Genomic DNA, 18,098 nt, shown 5'->3' with positions numbered 1-18,098 from the left:
ATAATTTATTGCACATTGTTGCAAATGCAATTCTTGTATAAATGAAAGAGTTTAATTTTTATGCATTCCTTTCCCTAGAATTGTGACAGTATAAATTTTAAGATAATTATTATAAAAATTATTTTCTATAAATAAACATAATAATTATAACTATTGCTTTAACAATTATATATGGAATTAGACATGTTCAAATTGGGTGACACTAATTTATATGGTACAACTAAGATGTGATGTGAAATTCATTCAACCCTCCAGCTGCTAATAATAATGTCAATAAAGAGGAGCTTCGGCTCCCACTCTGAAATGTCACATAAATACCACACAAAGTGGCTCTTTCCCCCCTCTTTTTCTCTTTTTCCATATGCTTCATCCCTCTAAGCTAATCACACAGCTTCAACAAGGAGACATCATCATTACATGCATAGGCCCCACTTAGAATATACTGCACAAAAGAATATCAGAAGAATATAAGCGTTAAGGAAGTGAGTGTGAGTCACTGACTAGCCCACCAACTACAGTGCAGTTGCACAGTGCCCTTAATGAATTGAGAACTTCAATGCTGACTACATAATGCATTAAAAAGGTCTCTTATATGTAGCGCCTTATATGGAATGAAAGAAAAAATGACAAAACTTTGATGTATTGTATGACTGAGATTTCAAATCAATAGGATGGGATAACGACACATCAGAAGGTTTAGAATTTAGAAAAAAAATTCTTGTAGTTAGCTTATGGAATGTCAATGTCTGCATGAGATACTGAGCCAAAAAAAAAATGCTCAAGACTGAAAAACTAAGGAAATCTTTTCCTATAGAGGAAAAGTTCTTTCATCAATAGTATTAAGTATCTGAACTCATATTCTTATTTGCAGCCTTGGAATTCTGAGTATATATTTTCCTCAGTGAATATGTTCCCTCAATCTAATTTTTGTTTATGGCCATTCTCTGATCAAGATGTGAAAACTTACATAATGAAATTCCATGGCATATAGTAACAAAGTCACACACACGTTCTTCTCTGACAAAATGTTGTGATCAATCACTCATATAGAATCATTTTTAGCGCTACCTTGTTGCATACATATTCATTTCTATTAAATATTTAAATGTACCTTGGGAAAACCGTATGAATGTGAATGCAAGTGGAATTGCTATTTTTATATTCCCTTCTTTATCTCCTCTTTCAACCAATGTGTGCCGATAGGCTTATCTTAATTATTTTCTTGTCCAATATTGTAAATTCAATTGCAAATTTAGAATTCAAGCCCATCTTAATTAAATTAATTAGACCATAACTCTGCATGATGGACTCTCACACTGCACACTCATCCGCCATTCACCCATGCTTTCCTTACCTATCAACTATTGATTAAGTTCTTACCTAGAATTACCTTCCATTACACTAATAATAACCCCTAACACTTGTATTTTGTATGCTCATCTAATTGTGAGCTGCATTTTTATGTCTGCAGCATGTTTTGCCTTAATTTGTTTTCTTAGAAATGTAGGCACATGTCAACTTTTCAGTATCTACCCTTTTCAATATAAACAATTTCTCACAGTTTTGTGCCAAATTGCTGTTTCATGCACTCACAAGTCACAACTAGCAAGGACTTGCAAGCAAAACAAGTGGCAAGCCTGGTTGTTATATTAGAGTTTTCTGAAATAAAGCATCTGTCTCCATCCCTTCAACTCCCCCATCAATTAAGAAAGAAGGATCAACTGTCTTAATCCATGAAAAATTTAATGTATAGTGAGTGACAAGTGACAAGTGACAAGTGACAAGTGACAAGTGACAACTTAAAAGATAAACAGAAAATCTTAAGGCATTAGTATTAATTAGGGGACTTTGTAAATATAAACTTGGTTGTACAATGATCCATATTCATTAAACTGGTGGCTATAACTAAATTGATTAAGCCCTTGTTTGAAATTGTCCAAGAGTTAGTTAGAGTTATCTTTTCAGTTTTCACTCAAACAACAGTTGATGAAAGAAGCTTCTTTGGACTTTAGTGTTTTATAGTAGCTATCCAAAACACATCTTGATCCTTGGCCTTCAACTAACTAGTGTAAAGTACATGGCTGAATGTTTCTGGATGCAAGAGACATGAGTTTCTGGTTTCACTGAGATTGTGTAATTTATTATGCCGACCAATTAGCTGTGATGAGAGTGACTCACAGGGGACCAGATTCTCTCTATATGCTTTCTATTTTTTATGCTGCTGATGTTAGTGAATATGAGCCAGATCTTTTCTGAGAAGTAAGATGAAAAAAATTGGATTTAAAAATTCAGAGCTACACATAAAGGGGATGCTGGCAAAATGGTAGGCATCATTGCCAGAGCCCCAAAAAGGAGAAACTAGGGATACACTGTGAAAGAAAGGCAACTCCAGTTTTGGTGCCATTGAAGCCTTCAATTATAGTCCCTAAGGTAATGCCTAACAACGGTTTAAACTTTAAACTATAGTATGGCTACAAAGGGAGTTGTATGTGTAGCATACTCTATCTTAGCTCAAATCCACTATCTATTGTTGGTATTAATTATTTTGATTGTGTGGACATACGTTCTATACATATAAAAAAGTAAGTAAACCTGAGTATATAAGTTAAGCTATGTTTTACTCCAATGAAATTATTTTTTTAATTGCAATCAAGTGCTTGGTCATTAATTTGTGCTATGCATGCCGTTTTTTGGTCTTTATGTGGCCTCGGAGTCAAGATAGTGAGGCTGATGTTATCATTATGATTACTATCATTAAGATAAGTGCATATTTTTTTTTTATCTAAAATTGAGAAACAATGTTGTAAAAAAAAAACAAGAAAATCACAACAATATTAACACATAGATGGATACTTCTGACTAATATTGTTGCAACTGTGAACTTTGTAACAAAGAGCTCAATTTGATGGGAAAATATTAAAAAAATAATAACATTATTAGAAATAGTATTTTCACATCTTTTTTTAAAGCGTGTCAGTGGGCACAATTTTTTTAATGAAGGTAAAAAAAAGCCTTACTGGCATAGGCTATCAATGATGCAAACTGACCCTACAGTAACGTCATAATTCAATCTACCCTTCCAAAATTTTCATTTTCCTAATTCCTACAACTTTTGCAAAATACTCAAACCAAAAGTATTTTAGTTCTTTTATTAACTGGAAAGGATGTTTAATACCAAGACATCTCCAAACATTAAGCAAACAATGAGCTAATTAAATCCCATTTTCTTCCCGAAACAACAGCAAGGATATCCAAAATCAATAATATGCTTAACAAATTAATATGGACTTGACATCATTAATTTTTCATCTCCTTTTATCACTCCCCATATATATCGTTCTTACCAAGGATCTTCAAAAGTGTTCCTTAGCATTTTGACCAGCCACTCGATTAAGTACGGCGGCACCATAGCAATTAACATAACATAGAGACATTAAATGATTATAGTCTACAAAAATTAAACAAACATCTTTTAAGGAATTTGGTGAGCATAGAGCACATATGTAATAAGTGGCCTTAAGGTAGTTACGTTGGTAAACATTATTAGTAATAGTGATGGCTATTTCTCTCGATGGGGTTCACCTAATTAACGACAAAGAAAAGATTGAGCCCCCAAAACCATAGACAAACTATGATACGCATGGAGGGTGCATGAGTGTGTGCATAAACATGCAGCAGCGCACAAAGCCAGGTGCGCGCGTGCCAACTAGGTTGTGGGGCCCTCTCTACCACAAATACACTTTGGCTTCACTCTCATGGCCACTACTATAGAACAAGAACTAGCATGCACTTATAATTCCAACAAGGTGAATGACATAAGGAACATTAGGTACAAGACATTTTTGTTTTTGGTATATTTAGGATATATTCCGCCCAGAGTGAAAGACTAATTTGTTGATAGACTGATATTCATTTAAGAGTTTGACATTTCTTAACAATTTTTTTTCTTTCATAAAGTGCATGTTTACATATACAACACGCATAATTTTTCTCATTTTCACATAAAGTGATTCATAAGAGGTAGACACTAATTTTTATAATTTCAATTGGATCTGCATTAAATAACAACCGACATGTTCTTAAACATGCATATACAAAATTACAAAATTAAACTCGTAATCAAATGATTTAGAGACATGATAGTTTGTGAATCGTACTACACTATCTTAATACTTAGTAGTAGTTATAAGACTTGAACAAATTATAGAATTATCTATACAAGTTGGGCTTTAATTATGTCTAGCTAGTTGGATCCTAATTAATCATCTAACAGAGTTCTTTCAATTCTGTAACTAGGTACAGACATTTAATTATAAATTTACATTTAACTATAAATCAAGTACTAAAAATAAGATTATACAAAATATTCTTTGTAGTTTAAAAAAAAAAACTAAATATGCATAAATAAGTTGTCAGTGTCATAGTCTCATAGACTGGAATTAGAAAATTCAATTAATTAAAAAATGTATATAAGTTAGTCACGTGTTGTCTGGAAAAAACACTAAGACTTATTATCACATATATAGAAAAAGCTGAAAAGTTGTATTCTTTTAAATGGACGATGATTTACTTCAATTCGGATGAGATAAACTCTAATACGACTTTCAAATACTAATGGTTTCAAATAAAGATTAGTAGATACGATGTGACATTGTTTTGCAAGTTGTAACTTATCCTCATACCCCTTAATAAAAAAAAAAACAAAACTTTAATACCCAAAAGATGGATATAGATTCGATTGAAAAGTATAGGAAATTAGCTCTGAAATGGTATATAGTATATGGATACATGGAATAAAAATGTAGCAGCTAGCTGACTCAGAATAGAACATCTTGGGAAGTGAGAAAGCAAGAGCCTTAAAGCAAATGGAGAACCCAAATCAATTGTAATTCCTATCTGTCCTCAGACACAAAGTAAAGAATAACAGAAATCATCAGTCCCATTTTGCCCCAAAAAACTAACAGCACAAAAGCTAAAGTTTCAGTTCTTGTATTGGAGACCGGAAACATGTCCTCTTATATCTCTCTGTCTTGGATATTTCTTAGCTCTCTTTCCCTTCCCCTGAACTGCCTTAGGAACAATTTGGATCCCTTCAAGTACATCTTACATCTTGTGTCTACTATTTTTAACCTTTTCTAATAGAAGGTTACTTGTCCATTTTTTTTACTTCAAAATAGAAAGCACTACCACAAAATACTGTGCATAAGAGAGAAAACATAAAAAGGAAAAGTATCATGATTGACAACTGCAGAATGACATCATTAAATTCTGCTAATCTTAACCCCTTTGAATAACTGATTTCTTAGTTAAAATTGCTTAACAAACACCGTTTTGAAGTTTCCTTCAAACACATTCTAATTACTTCACTTGAAAGAAGAAAAAAAAGCTCTGCTTTTTCACTTTGAACACAAAATAACTGAGGGTAAACTCTTCATTTTAATTCTCGAACATTAAAAATGTCATTAGTGTGGTCCTTTTATCATAAATAATAATAAAAAAATAATATAAAACAACCAATTTAATGTCAAAATTGACCTTAAACCACCATTTTAATGAACCTATTATTGAACAACCAAACTAATTGACAGTATGATGATTACATTCCTTAAAGACCAAAATGGTAACTTAAAAAACAACTGTGTAAAAACACACACGCACAAACAACTTTTTTAAAAAGCTATGATTCATGCACCCCCCCTTGTACGCACTCTTTTCTTGGAATTTTTAAATTGGGCATGATTTCATCACTACTCTGGCATTTATAAGTACTCCAACCCACATGGTCAAAACTTCAAGAAACCCCAACACTGTCCTGTGCCATGTATTTTATAATCAGGTAGCGCCTGGAAGTTCAAGTTGTCAGCAACAAAACCCTAAGTTTCTCAAGTCTCGTGCACTAGACTCCAAGAGAGAGTCAGAGAGAGAATAGAAGGACATTGCTGTGTGCTTCCAAAACATTGAAGATGGTGAAGGAGTAAAATAAATAGCCTTTCTTAGAATACACACCATGTGTTGGATAGATTTGGTGGAATCAAAGCCTAGGAACACACACTTTTGTTTTGTGCATGGAAGAAGAAAAAGAAGAAGAAGAAGACAAGGCCAATGTGAACAAAGTCACACGGATTTGTCAATAGAAACAAGGAGGCAAAATCTCTCAAGCATGGATTTTAGCTTGTGTTTGAGCTCCCCAATCATTTCCACACTTGTACATTTTCTCCTTGTTGCTTCTTTGTTTTGTCCTGTTTGTTCCTCAGATATTGGCAATATTGGCAACACCCCAGTTGCCAATCAGACTTTCAAGCCGCAAGAAGAGGCTCACAAGATGAACATCATAAGAACTCGTCTTCAACAGATCAACAAGCCCGCCGTTAAGACAATTCAGGTGCGCCAAAGTTTCTAGCTTTTCACTTCCCCTGTTTTCTCACCTGTTTTGAACCATAACATGGTGAAGTTTTTTTTTTTTTTTTGTTCCTTGAAGAGTCCTGATGGTGATGTAATAGACTGTGTGGTGTCTCATCAGCAACCAGCTTTTGATCATCCAATGTTGAAGGGACACAAACCACTGGTAATTGTTAATTGTCTAAAAGAATTTCTTAGATTTTGTTTGTTTTTTGTCACGGAGTATCCCACGTCTAGAGTCAGATACTAATCTCTTGAACATGAGGATCGAACCAATGACTACATGCTTAAGGGACATGATTTCTTAGAATTTATTATTTAAAGTTAGGTTCAATTTTGAATTAAAGTGGAGATATTAATGCATGTGCAGGATCCTCCAGAAAGGCCTAAAGGTCATAACCAAATGGACATGAGTGAGAATTTTCAGTTATGGACCATGTCAGGGGAGTCCTGTCCAGAAGGTACAATTCCAATTAGAAGAACAACAGAACAAGATATGTTAAGGGCTAGTTCTGTTAGCAGATTTGGAAGAAAAATAAGAAGACGTGTTAGAAGGGACACCAACAGCAATGGACATGAGGTATGCACAGAAACTTTGTTTTCTTTTCTTCTATTTTCTTTTTCTTCTTCATTTTTCAAACCAAAGGAAGACATCAACAAACAACTATATCAGAAACTGTTAAAGCAAGCACATGGGAGTGAAGTGCTTTGTTTTTCATCCAATGTTTTTTTCTTTTTCTTTTCCCCAATGTGCATTTGGCTTCTTTACTATGAAGCTAAGAATAGTCATGAAAGCATAAACAATAAGTTTCGATTAGCTGGTTTTTTATTCCTTTCTTACCATTGTGAAACTTCAACCTTTTCCTATTTATGGCAATCACAGAATTTCATGGTTCCTCAGCTAGTAATGTTTCACTTACTCCAAAGCAAAGTGGTTTTTCATTCTTGTGTATGCTGCACCTACCTTCACCTTGTATAGAAAAATTTAACCAAACAACTCATCATCACATTTAAACTCTCATTATCTTGCGTAGAAAAATCTAACAAAACAATCTAATTCTAAATTTAACTTCCTCTAGCAACTCTTCAAATGACCCAACAAACAGTTTTTTTTCTTATTTATTTTATAAGAAAATAGGTTGGCAGGTCGCATATCGACAATATAAAATAATTTTACACTATCATTCAATCATAAATTAATATATATCATAAGTTTGTTGTACTTATCATAATTATCTTAAAAGTTATATCAATTCTGATTGATTGATGATGTAAAATTTTCTATAGTCATTAAACTGGTTACTTATATGCAGACTTAACAATAATTTTTGTTGGTGAACTGCACAGCATGCAGTTGGGTATGTGAGTGGAGAGCAGTACTACGGAGCAAAGGCAAGCATAAACGTGTGGGCACCCCGAGTGGCAAATCAAGATGAATTCAGCTTGTCCCAAATGTGGGTCATCTCTGGCTCATTTGGAGATGATCTCAACACCATTGAGTCTGGTTGGCAGGCAAGTTTCAATTCAGCAATTACTGCATCTTAATTAATTCTTTCTTTACAGAAACACACTCATTTTCCTTCAGTTTTTCAAAAAATTCTATATCTTTTTTTTTTTGTTAGCAATAGCATTCATAAGGTAGATAGCATGCTCAACTACCTGCAATTCATTTTCGTTCATGTATTTAATTTTGTGTTTTAGACAGCCAAACTTATTCCAATTAATTTTGTTGCAGGTCAGCCCCGAGCTCTACGGGGACAGATACCCGAGATTCTTTACGTATTGGACGGTAAGCAAACTCTCATTGAAGAAAAAAAGGAGAATTCTATTATATATTTTTTGTGATCCTTGCTTAAAGTGTAAGGTACAGGAAAATATTATAATTATAAGGTTTATTGGTAGAATTTTCTAGTCAATTCATTTATAAAATTAATCAAATTTAGTCCTATATTTAATTTAATTATTTTAGAAAATTTCAAATTATTGTTTTCTACTTAAATCTTTCCATAAATTGAAATGATTTAATTATTTATTATTCGTATACTAAAAAATATTAATCAAAATATCAGATTTCAGTCAAAGTAAAAGAAAAATCTCAAAATTTTCTTTCTTCACATTTAAATTTTATCAAATTTTCATTAATTTTCCAACATTTAAACTTTTTCATTTCCGAATTTATTATGTTCTTAGAAGACTAAATTTACATAATTTTATGATAAATAAAAATAAAAAATTGACTAAAAAAACTTAAAATACTACAACTATACATTGTTCAAACTTCAAACTACAATAACTAAAACTACAGTTAGGTATTATTATTGTTGTTGTTAAAGAAAGAAACTAATGAAAATTACCACTAATTATTATTTGCAGAGTGATGCATATCAAGCAACTGGATGCTACAACTTACTGTGTTCAGGCTTTGTTCAAACTAACAATAGAATTGCAATTGGAGCTGCAATCTCTCCAACTTCTTCCTATGCTGGTGGACAATTTGATATTAGCTTGCTCATCTGGAAGGTAATTTCGTGCTCCATTACGAAAATTGACAATATTTATTGACATCTTGACGTACAAGTTTACATTTTTTTTCTTCTTCTTTTTGGGTTGCTTTGTGTTTATCATTTATTTTTATGGTGATTATGCGCTGTTTTTGTTGTTGACTGGAAAAGTTAAACTTTGTCATATAAATCATATATGAAACGGATTAAGCCACTAAGGGTTCATTTCTATCCTAGTTTAGATTAATCTTTTTATGAGCATACATCATGGATGGGTTAAATTAAATTCACCAACCAATGTGGGATCACGTTGAGGGTCCCACCTAAAGGATAAAAGATTTGATGACAAAAGACTGTTCCTACCGTTCGATTTGAATACCTTTATGGTTAAAAAAAAGTCTTCAAATTTCGTAGTCAAAAGCCCAAATGAACTAAAAAAACAAATAAATAAAATGGGTTTAGAAATAGTCAATGATGGGCTCTCCATTATTTTGGAAGTCTCACAAATGCCATCGAATTTTGTGATATAGACTATTAGAAGAAGCAAGGGGGGATTATTTTAAGCTTTTCATGGCATGATTATTATTTTTTATTTTATAAAACGTGAAATTTCATTAAAAAAAGAGGAAGAATAAATAAAGTCATGGTGCACAAAGTTTTGTATAATGTCCCGTCTTAGTTAACATGCCACTTTACCCACTTTAATACTTTGGGACATTAGACGCATGCACTGTGAATTCTAATAATGAACTGTATTTCCCTTATGCTTTGCTTCTTTTAAAGATTCTCTTCTTCCTTTTTCCAAACAAAGAGCTTCTAATTCTGAGGTCTTCTTCACTTTATTTTTTTTTCTCTTCATTTTACTACTATTTTAACAAAAGAAAACAAAATTTAGCTTATTCCCCCAACATTCACCACCTTTCTTTCCCCTCTTTTTGACCCACTTCACTTACCAACCTGGCTAACATGTTGCTATTCATAATTATGTCTATCTTTGAGTAGTTTGCAACAAAAAGTGACATTGAAGGTTTGGTGCTATGCTTCATTTTTTGTATAGGATCCAAAGCATGGAAATTGGTGGCTTGAATTTGGATCCGGAATCTTAGTCGGGTATTGGCCATCATTCTTGTTCACACACCTAAGGGATCATGCAAGCATGGTGCAATTTGGTGGCGAAATTGTGAATTCAAGGCAATCAGGGTCTCACACTTCGACTCAAATGGGTAGTGGACATTTTGCTAGTGAAGGTTTTGGGAAAGCTTCATATTTTAGGAACATGCAAGTTGTGGATTGGGATAACAACTTGGTACCATTGTCAAATCTTCGGGTTCTAGCGGATCACCCGAATTGCTATGACATACAAGGAGGGATTAATAATGTTTGGGGGAATTACTTTTACTATGGTGGACCTGGAAGAAATGTGAGATGTCCCTAATTAAGGGGTTGAATTATATAGAAGTTTTTTTTTTCTTCTTGTTTTTTTTGGGCATTTTTGGGTTTGGGTGACATTGGTTTTCCGTCTCAAAGGCATTGAAGAAGCTTGGGTCATGGGTCATTTATTCTTATATTTAATTTAAATTTGTTTGTTGATCAAGATTTTTTTTCTTTTACTAACTAGTCAGTAGTCACCCATTGGTTATACCATTACCACCTAGACTCTTATGTAAATCTGAAAAGAAAAATAGTAAATATATTACGGTTCTTGGTATTCCTTTCTTGCTCTTTGCAAGTGGGTTTTTTTTTTTCATCCCTTCTTTTTTTATTTTCATTTCCTCATTTTTTTTACTGATTAAAATCACCTTTCTCATTTCTTGTTCCTTTTCTAGTTTACTTATTCCTCTAATTAAAAACTAACACATAACTAAAAAAATACACTCTCTTAAAAAAAATTAAATTATGTGACTTGTTAATTGAAAGAAAGGGAAAGAAAAAAAATAAAAACTTGCTAATTTTGGTTCTTTATCGGCATAGTTTATATAATAATTCTTACAGAATCCATAATTTTATTTAGCTCAGGCGAGTTTAGCAACATTTGCTCTTTTATTGATGTAAAATATTTATACTTAGTTTTTGCTGATTAAAAAAAGTACGTCCAAAATATTCACAAAAATTCTTTACCGATGTAATTTCCATTTTTTTTATTTAATATTAGACAAGGATATAAAAGTTGTAAAAAAAATACTTGAGTGCTATTATAAAGTAGAAAATATTTTAATATCATAAATGAAAATTAGTTAAATAAATAGTTAATATTTAAATAATATCATAAATTAAATTCTTAAAATCGTTCACAAGAGATTCTATTATCAAAACTATTACATTGAATTTATATATATTTTTATCTTAAATTTTCTTTAATGTTTGAGGGAGTGTTTGTTTGATGGATAATTTTTTAGTGTTGGAAATATTATTCTGGAGTACTTTATAAAAAAAATGTGTTTGATTAATTATTAAAAATGGTTGAGAATGTTCTTTATGTACCCATGAATAATTAAAACATGTGTGTTGTTTGACATTTTTTTCCTATAAATATACATAATAATTATTGAAATATCTTTATCATTAAAGTTTGTTAAAAAAATCCAAATGTGTCTAAAATAGATATAAATGTAACAACCCACACGAAAGTCTCATAAATCAGTGCCAAAAAAAGTTACTATAATCCATCACGATCCCTCTCTCAGCCTCACGCTTTAAATTTGCAGCCTTGCCACAGCCATGAAAGTACATGTATACTTACTTCAAATCAAATAGTCAAACAAAAAGACACAAGTAACTTCGAAGAGAATAGTAGGTGAGAATAGTAGGTTAGAGTTAAAGTGTTAATATATTATAAAAACATGTATAACCCAGATGCTCATCACTGACTCGAGACAGAAAAAGGCAAATCTAATGAAGTAGAATATATGCAATCAGCACTAGTATTAACACCAAATTAATCTAATGAAGTAGAATGTATGCAATCAGCACTAGTATTAACACCTGTTGAAAGAAAAAACCAGACCTCTCCTTCAGCAATTCTTGTTGAGAAAGGAGAAAAAAATGTCTATTAAAGAGGAGAGGAGCATTGGATGGAAAGCAAAAAATTATTGTGAGTAACATGCATGAAATTGGTGCAAGAATGAAATTTGTGAAAATAAAAAAAATAAAAATTATAGCACATACATGAGAGGAAGCATTAAGATGATAGTGGGATAGTGAGTAATAAGAAAGATATATGTGTATTTTTATTCACTAAGAATGATTTTTGTCCCATAAGAATAAATATTTCTTATTTCATTCGTTATAATTAAATATTGATTGAAGATAAAATTATTACTGGGAAATGAAATATATCTTGGATTAATTATTTTATTATTTCATAAGCAACCGTGAGATAAACTTTTTCTCTTATATATTCTTGGAACTAAAAATTTATCGGGAAAACAAATTTCCCGTTAATAAGATTTCCTTTTGGAATTCGGTGTTAGTTTATATTTAGGCTCTCCTTTGAATCTAAATATAATGGCACCTTCACACACACACACACACACACATATATATATATATATATATATATATATATATATATATATATATATATATATATATGATAGCAAAAGATTCGTAAGTTCAAACTAAGCTCATTATTATAACAGGTGAGAAACAAGCTTTCAAAATAAATTGTAGAACATAACCCAAAAACAAAAGCAAATATTATAGAGGAAGAGCAACACTTGTTAGAGATAGGTGTGCATTCAAATATTCGTAGTAGAATTAGTCAACTTATGCATTTGTTAGACATATAAGATTAATTGGATAATTAAAAAAGAAAAAAAGTTACTTTTTATTTAAAAATAATAATAAATTAATAATTAATATTTGATGATAAAAAAAATATTTGTGCATTTGTTTTAATAGTTTTACTTCAAAGTTTATTAGTCTTTCTCTTTTAACTATTGAAACTTTTCTTAATTGGTGTATTTTCATTAGTGCTTTAAATTGATCTTATGTTCCAAATCATTTTTAAGATCAATTATGTCATTTTCTCATAGATGCATTTGTGTTTTCTCTTTAATATATTTATTTTTAATTTGATATACGTATATTTTATACCATCTAATATTTATTATTATAAAGTATACATCATTATTTTTATGATTTGTCATAAATTTCTCTTTTAAATTTGAACAACACCTTCCAATTACAAAAAATACTCAAAGTATTCCTTAATTAATTTCTTCAACTCAAAATATGTGATTAATTTGCATCTTTCTTTGCCTCTTTATTATTTTTGTATAATAACTAAGATTAAATTGTCATTTGTTATCCGTCATAAAAAATAAAATTAATAAGATGAAATAGAAATTAAAATGATGAAACTGAGCGCAAGGTAAACTCGAGTTAAGACTATTAAAACTTAAATTTTAGACTCACCTAAAAAAGTTATTTGTTAATATATTAATTTTAATAAAACAAAAAGGTCACATAATTTAACAAAAGAGTCCGACCTATAATTATCTCATTTAAATTAAAAAAATCTTTTAAAATTTATTTTAGATCTCATTCATGATTGAATTAACATTAGTCTATCGCATCATTAATTAAAACAAACAATATCAAAATAGTATTATTTACTTAATGAAATTTTATATAATTTCTAAATATTTATTTCATTTATCTCTCTTTCATTATATTACTTATCTTATTTTACACTTTACTTTTGATATTTTTATCTTGTATAAAATAGTATAAATGTCTGTGATATAAATAACATTACTCATGTTCTAGTGTATATATATACCAGGGTGGTTGATTGTCCATCCTGTATACGGTAGTTTTTTACATGTCTACTGTAGTTCAGTACAATATACTTAAATATTTGTAGACATATCATATTAATTAAAAATAATATCGTATATATACAATAATGAATAAAACTATATAGAATAGGGTCTTTTTAACTAATGTCCAATAGCCTTAGGACACGATATTAGTTAAGAAAAAAATATTTATTACGTGAATTATAGGAAAACTCTTAGAAGTCATGAATAACTAATTTGAATATTTTTTGTATTAATTTAATTTATTCAAAGAATATAATAAAGTAATTTTAATTTATGTCATTTTCGAATTCGAAGCAAACACAAACCCTAACTTTCGAGTTCTCTCATCTCGCGCGGTTCTCTCCGTTCTCGGCGCCGGTGCCGCCGCGTCTCGAGACTGTTCGTCCATTGCACGGAGCCACGGAGCAATTCCGTCGCACTCTAAGCCTGCAGCTTCAACACGCCGTCGCACCTGAAGCAGTTCCGTCGGACTCACGCCCTAGTCTCTGCATCTTTGTTTTTCAGGTGCTTTTTTTGCTACATTTTCAGGTGCTTAAATACTCATTTTTTTCTCTTTTCAATTTCTTGTCTTTTATTTTCTGGTTGCCGCAACCTATGCCGTTCGTCCATTTTCTATTGTGTGTGAGAGACGTTGATTTGTTTACAATGTTGTTTATCTTTGAAGTAGCATTCAGAATTTAATTTCTCTGTTGACTATGTCAAGCACCTTAATAATACTGAATTGTTGTTGCTGTTGCACACAGAACTAAATCAATTTTTTTAGGAATGCTAATAAATTAAATTAAAATACTGTATATGTTTTAGTTGCTTCTGTATGTATTACTACTAAGCTACTAGTAGCCAAATACTTTGGTGCTTGGTTTTTGATAATTGTTTCTTTGACTGTTAATGTTTGCACTTTGCAGATAGACTTGAAGATGTCATATATATATATATATACACACACACACAGACACAGGGCCAATTAGTGACCTACCGGTTGGACCACTGGCTCGACCGAGCCAGTGACCAGACCGGTTTTCACAACATTGATCTTAACTGCTATTTGACTGTATTATATTGTGTGTTTTTAACTGCTATTGGGCAGCTTGTCAAGACCTGTTGCTCTGAAGGCAATCGGTGAAGTTTTCCTAGAGACTTCTGAACCTTCAATTTGTATAACTCCAGGCCCTTCTTTTTGCATTACCATTTTTAATTTGTATCTTCCTTCTCGTACCTTTTTAGTTATCCTCTAATAGTATTGCAAGTTGCAAGTTAAGATTATACATTGCTCAAAGAGAGTTCATTCTAATTGTAGTATATTCTCTGAATGAACTGATGTGAATCTATATATCCCCAACCTCAAATTTCATAACATTCCTTAAAACTTTGTCTCTCTGTTAGAGTAGTTTCTCTGCTGCAACAAAGATCCTATTCAGAAGGGATGATTATATTTTTGTCAGTGTATGTACGAAGAGTTCCAAGCTTTTAAGACATCCATGTGAACCTTTTTTCTTTCTTTCTTTCTCTTATTTGTGTTTGCAGTTTCATAATTTGATTTAGTTTGTGACTTTTAATTTTTTCTCCATTTTTCAATGCAGTGATGGGAAAGATGCACAAGAATAGGAAACAAGCTGGTGGGCATGGAACTCCAAGAGAAGAAACCGATATGCAGGAACAAGAAATGGACATAAGGAAGATTATGAAAGATGTGGAAAATTTTAGTAATGTCCATTTTCTATTTTTCATTTTGACTTTCTTGCCCTTTTCCTTGACTGTTGTCTTTATCTTTTCTTTGAATCTGCTTTCTGTTGATGCATTTTGAATATTCAATTCAATAGAAGACAATGCATTATGAAAAGTGGATGATTATGTTCTTGCTTCTAACTATAATATTTCATATAATTTGGTTGGATTTCTTTGGTCTGCTCTGATGCAGCTTGATTCTTGAATAGCTGTACAATGCATACTTGGTAGCTGAAATCTTTGATTTTAAAACACCATGTTGATTTATGTGGCTACTGGCTGGATAGATGTGATAGTCTCTTCTTTTTTGTGCAAACAATATTCTTAGTTGAAATTGTCTCAACCTAAACTTCTAATTAGGATACATGGCAATGGCTGTAACTTATCACTGTCCTTTCATGTTCTCTTGTAACATTTAGGGTCATGTGTAACTTTTATTTATGTTAATATCTGCAGTTATCTATGACTATAGCTTTCTTAACCGGGATTATTTAGAGGGTTTAATTGTATAGTTGATTGCCAGTTGTATAAATGTTCTTGAGTATTTTGTTGTTGGAAATATATGAGCGTTACTTAGAAATTGTTGAGTAGTATGTGGGCTAAAATTGGTTTTTTCGCATATTGGATGTTTGAAAGATAAGAAAATGTTTGGTCCTTTATTTTAATTTTGTGGTAACCATACCCATTTCACCTGGTTTTGTTTGTCTTTCCAGTTTCCACTGTGTCCAGCAAATATGGTAGTACGGTTGCTTCTTATAATGGCTGCTAATTATTGTATTATTTTCCAGGCTACTCACATATGTCATGGAAAGAACGCAAAAAGATTGAAAATAGAAATGTTGTTTCTCTTGGTGGGAAGGTGAGGACTATTGTTGATGTTCTATTTTGTTTGTCATGTGCCAATGCAAATATCAAAGATGCTCAGGAAACGCATTTCTTACTGTTTATCATATTCCCATATGTAGCCCCAAAAGAATCAGAGATTACCTTTAAGTGTGGCACGACCAATGATGAAGAAACAAAAGGAGAGGGAGCAGAAAATGCTTCAAGAGGTAATTAATTTCTATCATTCCCCACTTTTATCCCCCGGTTATTTTTCTGTCTGTCTGTTACTGACATTATTCATATATAAAAATATGTACTGACCACTTGGTGGCTTTTAGCGTTTGATTCTTGGACAATTTGGGGGAAAACTTGGTGGTAGCAGTAAAAGATCTGCTGGGAAGCACAAGCCAGAGAACAGGGGTCTGAAATCAAGTGAAGGTCATTTTAGAAATGGCATACTCAATGTGAAGCATTTGTTAAATTCAGCACCATCAAGAGATCGTGAAACTGGAACTAATATGTCCAATGCATGGAAAGGGAAAGGTGGTAAGAAGAAAAATAGTAACAAGGGTGGTGGTAAGAAGCACCGTTGAGCACGTCCTTGTGAATAACGTGTTTTAGGAATATTCAGGAGTCATTTTTTAATATGTATGACCTTTATAAATCTAGTATGACCCTTGGGTAAGCTTTTCATTTTGACAGAGTGAAATGGATAGAATAGAAAACAGGACAATTATGTCTTGTGCATTCTGGTAATTATACAATATTAAACTTTCATCTGTCATTTTATGATTATATATTAGTTTATAATTATTAGAATGCACTGTATTTTTAGTTCATACAGAAATTCTTAACCTTTTGATAAAATAAATCTTTTGACGTTGAGTTGTTTTGAGTTTATTAACCTTTTTCCACAATATTTCTCGCAATATAGCTTGCAATTTCAAATTAATTATAGTTTTTGTAAGTGGTTCTATGCCAAATTTTAAATTATTAATTTGCTTATTTTTACAAATAATTTAGTCAAAAATTATAAACCATGAAGTATATGAAGCATGAACAGATTTTTAATTACGAGAATAAAAGTTAATAAAAAGACATTTAAAAGATTAAAGTTGCATGAAATGGATTTATTTATTTATTTTAGTTGGGTAGGATTGTTATAGATGGTAACATTTTCTTTCTAATTATTTAAGATAGTTGCATATTCAAATCTCAAGATTAAGAGAGAACAATTTTATGCTAGTCTACTCACATATTTGGTGATAAATAAAACTGTATTTATATTGATTAATAACATGTTTTACGCATGAAGCATAAGTTGTAGAGTTGTAGGTACTAGTATTGTCTAACGTAAGATAAACCATTATTACATTATGACCGAACATAATTACAAATAAAGAAGATAAGCCATTTCCTTTTTTTTTTCTTTTAAAAAAAATGTCAAACTATAAACATTTTTATGTGCCCAAGTCATCCTTCTGCTAATTTCATTGTCTACTTGATTCAATTATTCTAATTAGAGATGGTCATGGACACATAATTGAGGGTATGTTTTTCTGTCAAAAAAAAAAAACAATTGAGGGTATGCTTTGACAAGAAATCCTTCTCTGTTTGAATCAATCTTGCATCAACAAGTAATAACAACTTTAACTACTATATTTTACTATGTTCATAAATAAATAAAAAACTTTGTTGCGCCATGAAGTCCTTTTATTTACTGTTCGTGATTAACATAAGTAAAATTGGCTTGAATAGCTAAATAACTAAATTCATACTTCTTGAAAAGTGTAATATAGTAATAAATTGATAAATATAAATT

At 31.3% G+C, this 18,098-nt stretch overlaps 2 protein-coding genes across 3 annotated transcripts; both read left to right on the top strand.

The window, feature by feature from the left end:
• Nucleotides 1–5,734: 5,734 nt before the first annotated feature.
• LOC114409661 lies at nucleotides 5,735–10,612 on the top strand. Its single transcript, XM_028373197.1, has 7 exons — nucleotides 5,735–6,382; nucleotides 6,479–6,565; nucleotides 6,770–6,979; nucleotides 7,747–7,911; nucleotides 8,135–8,188; nucleotides 8,773–8,919; nucleotides 9,958–10,612. The coding sequence occupies exons 1-7, from the start codon at nucleotides 6,008–6,010 to the stop codon at nucleotides 10,333–10,335; spliced, it is 1,416 nt and encodes a 471-aa protein (XP_028228998.1). The 5' UTR covers nucleotides 5,735–6,007; the 3' UTR covers nucleotides 10,336–10,612.
• Nucleotides 10,613–13,996: 3,384 nt separating this feature from the next.
• On the top strand, nucleotides 13,997–17,104 carry LOC114409650. 2 transcript variants are annotated; one of them, XM_028373178.1, is made up of 5 exons: nucleotides 13,997–14,230; nucleotides 15,307–15,429; nucleotides 16,240–16,310; nucleotides 16,417–16,503; nucleotides 16,615–17,104. In XM_028373178.1, exons 2-5 carry the CDS (start codon nucleotides 15,309–15,311, stop codon nucleotides 16,867–16,869), a joined length of 534 nt encoding a protein of 177 aa, XP_028228979.1. In that variant the 5' UTR covers nucleotides 13,997–14,230; nucleotides 15,307–15,308; the 3' UTR covers nucleotides 16,870–17,104. The 2 variants fall into 2 exon arrangements, with proteins under 2 accessions (XP_028228979.1, XP_028228986.1); XM_028373185.1 differs by having other exon boundaries at nucleotides 13,997–14,254.
• Nucleotides 17,105–18,098: the final 994 nt, after the last annotated feature.

Source organism: Glycine soja, chromosome 1 (genome assembly GCF_004193775.1).
Source record: "Glycine soja cultivar W05 chromosome 1, ASM419377v2, whole genome shotgun sequence".
NCBI classification, from domain to species: Eukaryota; Viridiplantae; Streptophyta; class Magnoliopsida; order Fabales; family Fabaceae; genus Glycine; species Glycine soja.
Note: the sequence above shows the minus strand (reverse complement) of the source record. Positions and strands in the feature narration are given on the sequence as shown.